The sequence below is a fragment of the Alligator sinensis genome, unplaced genomic scaffold (assembly GCF_000455745.1).
Source record: "Alligator sinensis unplaced genomic scaffold, ASM45574v1 scaffold156_1, whole genome shotgun sequence".
NCBI lineage: Eukaryota > Metazoa > Chordata > Crocodylia > Alligatoridae > Alligator > Alligator sinensis.
The window spans coordinates 5,090,981-5,098,729 of record NW_005841844.1 but is presented as its reverse complement, the minus strand read 5'-3'; the positions used below and the strand labels follow the sequence as shown (position 1 = coordinate 5,098,729).

The 7,749-nt window shown below is 38.8% G+C and overlaps 1 protein-coding gene across 3 annotated transcripts in view; it reads left to right on the top strand.

Annotated features, from left to right (window-relative positions):
- Positions 1-7,749, top strand: part of RANBP17 (RAN binding protein 17) — a 284,936-nt gene that overhangs the window by 152,207 nt on the left and 124,980 nt on the right. For all 3 annotated transcript variants that reach the window (XM_025206123.1, XM_025206128.1, XM_014520979.2), the window contains one exon: positions 5,392-5,465. In XM_025206123.1, coding sequence (XP_025061908.1) covers positions 5,392-5,465 — 74 coding nt within the window. The remainder of the gene's footprint in view (positions 1-5,391; positions 5,466-7,749) is intronic.

Sequence of the window (7,749 nt, the reverse complement as noted above, 5' to 3'; positions counted from 1 at the left end):
TCATCCCGCTCTGCCTTAACACAGACAAGGTTCTTTGGGCCAGTCTGATATCTTTTATTTGACCAACTGAATAGTTGGAGAAATATATCTTTGAACGCTTTTGGGTTTAAAACCATTTGTCAGGCTGAGGAAGCATCTGTAGTTGGTGTGTGTGCTCTTCCTGGATGGAAGGAATAGTAAAGAAGCCAGAGGCTGGCATGCAATGCAGGCAAGAAAGCCAGTCAATGAAAATGTAAATTGAAGTGTTGGGGTGAGGGACAGGCTGTGGTGGGCAGGGAGGGGAATGTAGCAGGGAAAAGTGAAGAGGTACCTGAGGAGTCAGATGTTGGGCAGGTTATAGTGTGTCATAAATCCAATGTCTATATTGAGTCCATGAGTTAGTGTATCTAGGAGGTTGATGAAGTGAAGTTCATAGACTCACCTGGCAAATAGAAGACTGAAGCAGGGTGGGGGGATTTTATAAAAGCCTTCAAATACCTGAAGGGTTATAGAGAGGTTGGAAATGCACTTTTCTCTGTGGCTATAGGAAACAGGACTAGCAGCAATAGACTCAAGATGTAGCAAAGAAAATGTAGGTTGTGAATTAGGAGGAACTCTCACTATGAGGGTCAGTCATTGGAACAGGCTGCCTAGAGAAGGTTGTGGAATCTCCATCACTGGAAATTTTCAAGAGCGCGTGGAACAGACACTTGGCTGAGATTGTGTAGTCTGGGATGATCCTGCCTTCAGTAGGGGAAAGATGGGAATTAGATGGAAAAATAAGGGATGCCATACTTTCCTATAATACTATGTTATGATATTGGCACACAGTGGTATGCATTGATTCTGTGACCCCTTGTGAAATTGCAGATACTGCTGTTGAAAAGGTTTAAGAATAATTATGTAGAAGCTCTACAGATTCTAAAGCTGGTGCTTTTAGCTTAATATAAAATATTTCTTTATAAGATTTTTCCAATTTATGGAGAAATCCATTTTATTTAAGGGATCTAAAGGCATGTGAATGTCTCAGAACTTGCATTTTCCTGTTCTGTGGACTGGTTTAGGATTCAGATACCTCAGAAAGAGCATCTCCATGCAGTCCCTGGAACTCAGCCTATCTGAGCACATACATTGCTCCTTTGTTTGTGACCCAGTGATATAAGCCAAGTAAATCTAACTTATTTTTAAATTAGAAATGTAAAACAAGAGCAGTTTCTGCGCACCTGTCACACACCCCTGTAGTACTCTGTGTACATTCCCCTTGTTAAAATTGTCATATGTTTTATGTCCAAAAATGCTTGCATTCAGCACTCCCGGTGCCCAAGAACCATGGCATTTCTCAAAGCATGAGAGTATTGTCTTCTTGGTAATGATGTTTTTTATAGATATTTACATTTCTTTACAATTTTCAGAACAAACTCAAAATGCAACTAAGAATGTATATGTAGCTCACAAATATCTCCTACACAAATGGTTCTTAACGTTTTTGAGCATGAGGCATCCATCCATAACTTTTGTGAACTGAGTGGCAAAACTACCACTCAAAACTACCGTATTTACCAAAATCCAAGACAACTTTGAATTAAAGATGATCCCCCAATAATTAGATTCTGTAGATGGAAAATTTATAAATGAATTATAATTTTCCCTGTATAAAATCTGATTATTGGGCTGTCATCTTAAATTCATGTCTCTCCACCCATTGCAGCAGGGGAAACAGTGGCAGGGGGGCTGGCAGCAGGGGGAGTCAAATGACTCGACTTCTTGCCCTTGCTGCAGCTTGCCTCCTGTCCCCTCATTAATGACACCCCTCTGTCTCCTACCCCCCACTGTTGCCTTTAACTCCTGTGCCAGCCCCCTTGTGCCACTGCCCTCCTGCTTGATCCCCTTGCCACTTACCCTAAGTCCCAGCTCTAGCCCCTACCCAGCCAGGCTTCAAGGGCTGTGGCAGTAACAATTTGCAGCATTGGTTGGAACTAGGGCTGGAGCTGCTGCCTAGTCAAGAGAGAGCAAAGGCTGCAGGGAGTGTGGCAGGGACCCCAAGCCCAGGTTGGGACTGGAGCAGCAGGAGCTACCTTGCCACCTCTCCACCTTGTACTTGAATTTATGATATTGACTGGGGAGAAAACCCTCTTTGGATTGAGTAAATACAGTAATTTGTATATAACAGTAGTTACTTCCTTGCAGAGGAGCTGAGCAGTGGGAGTGGGGAATTGGCCAGACAGAGACAAGCCTGAGCCTGTGCTTATCTGCTTATCTCCTCACACCTTGCCTATCTCCTCATACCTTGTGTCACCCTTCAGAGGATCTCAGCATACCCTGGTTGAGAATCACTGTACTACACTGTCGGCATGTCTACATGTGCATTTATGCTGGCTTGAATTTACTGTGCAGTTAATTACTGCACAGTAAACGGGAATAGGCCAGTATCTACATGTGCAGGCGTTAAAGTGCTATAGTCCCATGTCAGTTCATAGTGTTACTATATAGTAAGGCATCTACACGTGTAGATGTGCAGTAATTAATCGGGCATAAATTTGATACCTGCATGATGCAGATATCAAATTTACACTCAAGTTGGTGTAAATTGCCATATTTACTGCACAGTATGGGTGTCCACGTGTAGACATGCCTGTACTGCCCAATTATTTTTATTTCTGCACTGTAAATGTGCATGTGTAGACGCACCCTGTATGAGGGAATTGCAGTATTTTCCCCAAATACTTGACTGAGAACAAAGGATTACTGAATTACAGAAGGCAATATAAAATGTAACATAAGGTACATCTCTACCCTGCCTTGTGCCATGAAAGGTAACATAACAGTTACATTCTCCACAGATTACATGGAGAAGGAGGAATTGTATGAATGCAAGAAATGTTGAGTACAGCTAAATCTGATTTTGTTTAGATTTTTCATAGTAAGTGTTCAAGTGTAATTAAGTTGAGCAGACTTATAGTTGTGACTGTCACTTTTATACCTATATTGCATTGTATTTGTTGTAGATGTTTTCTAATCACTTCAATATCATGCATTTTTGCTAAGAATTTGTCACAAATGTGTAGGAGTCTTTAAAGCAAACAGTGTATTCATACCCTGACTTAAAATGACCCTGTCACATGTGCAAACAAATCAGATTGTTGCTGTTAATGAGCTTTTCAATTTACTATTCAGTGGATCAGATAAGTGGATTTAAGAGGTAATGATCCTGTTTAGCACTCACCCTTGGCTGTCAGATCCTAGTAGTTGAGGGGAATCCCCAGGGACACAAGCGTTGACACAGTTCTTGATGGGATAATGGGAATCAAAGCTAATGGATGATAAAAGGAGTAGTAAGAGTTATAAGGATAATTGTGGATTAAAGCACTGCTCTTTGTCAACATTGACTGCAGTTCCAGTATTTTATTTTATTAAACTTGGATGTGGTGAAAGCCTAGTTTGACAACATAACCCAATGATAGTAAAGCAGATGCTTGTTCACATCCAGTCTAGCTTTCTCTCCCTCTTGTTAGAAAGCATTTGAATATCAGTGCGTGTTAGTAAGGAATGTAAAACTTTCAAAGATCAGATATAAAAAAAGTAGGAAAACAGTTAAGTTAAAACTTTTTGCAAAAGTCATGTGGTTTTCAGAATAAAAATCCAGGTGCTTAAATGTTTTAAAAGAACATTTAAGTATGTTATTGTAAATATTTTGAAACCTGTTTAAATACCAGTACTATAAATGATAATTCCTCAAATATTTTTGAAAATATAGAGAGAGATATTATACTATTTGTCATCATACTTTTATTATTTATAAATGTCCTGTTCAGTGTACATTTTTATCATAACACAGTATAATCTTATTAAAATTGACTTTTGTCCAAAACTGTAAGTAAATATATCCTTGCTGTTGAGCTTTGGTGTAGTCTTTCATTAGAACAAAAATTGGATTGAATCATGGATTTATTGTATTTTGATTAAAAACTGTTGAAATGTGTAGAACATGAATATATGATTGTCACTTGCTCCATCATAGTATAAAATTCTTTTTTCAAGAATAACTGAGAAGGTGAGCATCACTTGAAGTGATAGAATTTGCTTTAAATAAATTTAGTATCTTAAGAGATGTATTTTAAGTCTGTAATTCTGTGTAATTTATAGTGTGATAGTAATGGTCCAGAATAAAATTGGCACTAGATGGCACCAGCCTTTCATTACTAGGTAGCTTAGGTTACACATGTTCTGAAATTGTTTCTCCCATTTTAGATCTTAGTAGATACTTGATCTGATCACATAATATGGAAGGTTTAAATATTTGACAGTCCTTGTTCTGACATCAATTAGGGTTAAAAGAGACTAAACTGAGTTGCACTAGCTGATAAATCTGTCTTTAGTCCAGGTCTTGAATGAACCTCAGAGATTATGTAGTTTGGCAAGGTATGTTGGCAGAGCAACAGTGAAGTATTTCACAAAGCATCTGTTTTTCTGGCTCTGTCAGAGTTGTACGAAGTAATTAGTTTTATGGTTAGTAAAAATGTCACAACATCTTGTAAAGACTATCCAGTAAATCTGAGGTATAATGCTACAAGTCCCTTAGCCTACTCATTGATATAAATGATGTCACAAGAGGAGTTAGATCTGACTGGTGGAATTTTAGGACAAGAGCAGTAGTACATATCCCGGGACAAAGGGTTATTAGAAAACATGTCTTCAAGTTAGTTGACTGCCAAGAGAAAAAAAAGTCCAAAATTGAAATCTAGGGAATATCTAATTCAACCAGATTTCACAACTGGCTGTGTAACAATCTATATAAATGAAAGCTGAGGAGCGTTGTTTATGCTCATGCTACTGATGCTAGATTATGGTGGACAGTACATCATATGCACTATGCCTTCATTATAATAAACCCTTGGTTTTAATAGTCCCAACAACAGGAACCATTTTTTTCATAATTAGCATACAGCAAATTAGCTAACCTTAGGATAGCAAACACCTTTTAATGACCTTTTCTCCTTGTGTCATGGGAGTTCATTATATTGATGTTGTACTGTGTTGCTTTTCTCTACCCATTTGAAGCTGTTTATAAAGCACCATTACCTCCTTGAAAGGAGATGGTTTGCTCCCTGAGCCACAAAGTGAGGGCATTGTTTATGCTGAGTATTTAAAGTTTCTGTATGGGAGGATATGTTTATGCAATGGTAAGTGAAAATCTATCAGCCCCAAATTCCTGAATCACTGCCTTGAAGGATATGAATCATCCATATGCTGATTTAGCCAGGGTCAGACAGACTGAAAGAATAATCTACATTCATGCATGTGCCTCTCTTCAGCAAAACCGAACTAGGAAAGGATTAATGTAATTTTAGAATAAGTAATATTTTGTACTTATACATTTATATAATATGCTACTGTTGCAATGTTTATTTTCAGGTGTATGCCCGAATGTCAGAAGTCTTAGGAATAACAGATGACAGCCATGTTCTTGAAACATTTGTGGCAAAAATGTGAGTCTGTGCTATTTTTTTCTTTTGCTTAAATGTTGATCTAAATTCAGTTTTAATTCACAAACGTAATTTTAATTAAAAAACTTTTAAGTCTTAAAATTTAAATGCATCTTTAGGCTCGTAAATGTGAATTTTCAGAGGGGGTTTAAACTACAAATACCTAAATCACTTTTGAATATGGGATAAAAGAGCTTAAATTGCATTGGATCTTTTCAAAATACCATTAGTCTTAAACAGGTCATTATAATCGTGAACTGTGGATGTATGGAGAATGTACACATGATTATTTATCTTTGCGGTTGGGCCTAGAAGGCCACATAGTTTTCCTCTCACTTGTACACTGGTAACAGCTTATAGGTTGGCTACATCACTCTTACACTGGTAAAAATCAAGGAAGACCATCATCGAAACTGAAGAGCATCATCCACACTGAAGTTACTTTGTTCTCCTTTGCACTAGATTGCCCTCATTTCCCTAGGTTGATGCTCATCATTGTGGAATACACATGCTGGAAGGTACCTGTTGAAACACGCTTACAGTCAGTTACACACTTCAGTTTTCAGAACATAGCTAGACGTTGAGTTGATTGGACTGAATTCTCTTCCTTAAAATTATGGAATCCAGAAGGCATGAGTTCATGGAGGACCTGGGAGCAGGAACGCAGACAAGAATAGAAGCTGCAGAGATGTGGGGTGGAAAATTTTCCAGTGCTTTATTTTTCCATAGGAAATTTTCCATTTAATTATTGTTTTTCAGGTGATTATCCCTAGGAAGTGAGAGAAAATAGATATGTTTTATTGATTTGTAAACAGGAGGGTAAATACACTCACATAATAATCCAAACCAAAAACCAAGTTATGAATCCATGTAGTTGGCTGCGCAGGTCAAATCAAAACCAAAGCTAACATTCTTATTTCATCTCAGACTGCAAGTGAAACCAAAGCCAAAACTAAAACTGTGATTAATTTTTGTTTCACTCTCAGTTCAGCAAACATGCGGAGCAACGTCTCATTTCTTTCCTTGAGTTGGGGAAGTTGGAAATGTTTGTATAAGATCCGTTAGTTTTTTAGTGCTTTTGCGTTGAAGTAGTCATAATAATGCCTAATCAGAAAAAACCTAGTGTGTGGTATCATTATAGTGAAGTTAAGCCACTGAAGGAAGGAAGAAAGTTGGTAGATGTAAATTCTGTGGGCAGGAGTATGCTAACAACGTAACAAGAATGAAGAAACATTTAATAACATGTAGAAACTGTCCTGAAAAAGTACAAGCCATATACAAAAAGCTAATACAACGAAGTGGAGGAACAACATCATCTGAGAAAAGTCTACTTCAGGAATCCTATGTAAGTAAACAAATTAATTTGTTAAACAACACACAGTATAGACTAGCATCTATATTGTTTTAAAACACTATAATTTTAAAAGTTGTTAATGCAACTCTGGACTATATTTATTTATTTAAAATATTTGTATCCTGCTTTTCTGCTGGCTTAGGCTTAGCAATATATTTTTTTAAATTACATAATAGATAAATAGTTAACTATTTCAATCCAGCAGAGTGAGCTGAGTCCTCTGGCCGGTGGCAGAGGCCAGACTATACTTCCCTTTAGCTCTGCAGTCCCAGGGCAACTGAACAGCAAGTTGAGCAGCGGAGTGATCTTTCTGGCAAGAAGGGGGGAAGGAAGCTTCCTGCCGCTTCTCCTTCTCCTTCTGATGGATGAGGCCAGGCTACGGATGAGGCCAGGCTAAAATAGACTAAAATAAAAACCTTTTCCCCCTTTTGTTGCAGGAACTTCGTAGCTCAAGTGAAATAGCCGATTTGCAAAAAATGGAAAATGAAAATGTTGAGCTACCAGGTCTGGGGGAAGGAGCAGGATCCTCACTTTCAAGATCACTACCAGCAGATATGCGATCCACCATAAGTGGCTGTTCAAGACAGTCAGGCTTTTTATCAAGATTTGTGGACAAAATGTCAAAAGAAGATCAAGAAAAAGCAGATAAGACATTAGCTCAGGGTTGGGCAAAATACGGCCCGCAGGCCAGATGCAGCCCACGAGGCCATGCTACCCGGCCCACGGGGCCTCTAAAAAATGTAGAAAATTAATATTTCTCTGCCTTTGGTTCCTGTCAAAAATGACAGGAATCAAGGGCAGTAGGACACAGGGGAAGCCCAGCGGGCTCCAACAACAGCGGGGCCTGCCCAGCCCCGCCCCCCCAGCCGGAAGCCCCAGCCGGGGTTTCTGGGCTGGGAGCAGGTGGCTGCCCTGGTGCAGGAAGGTCAGGGA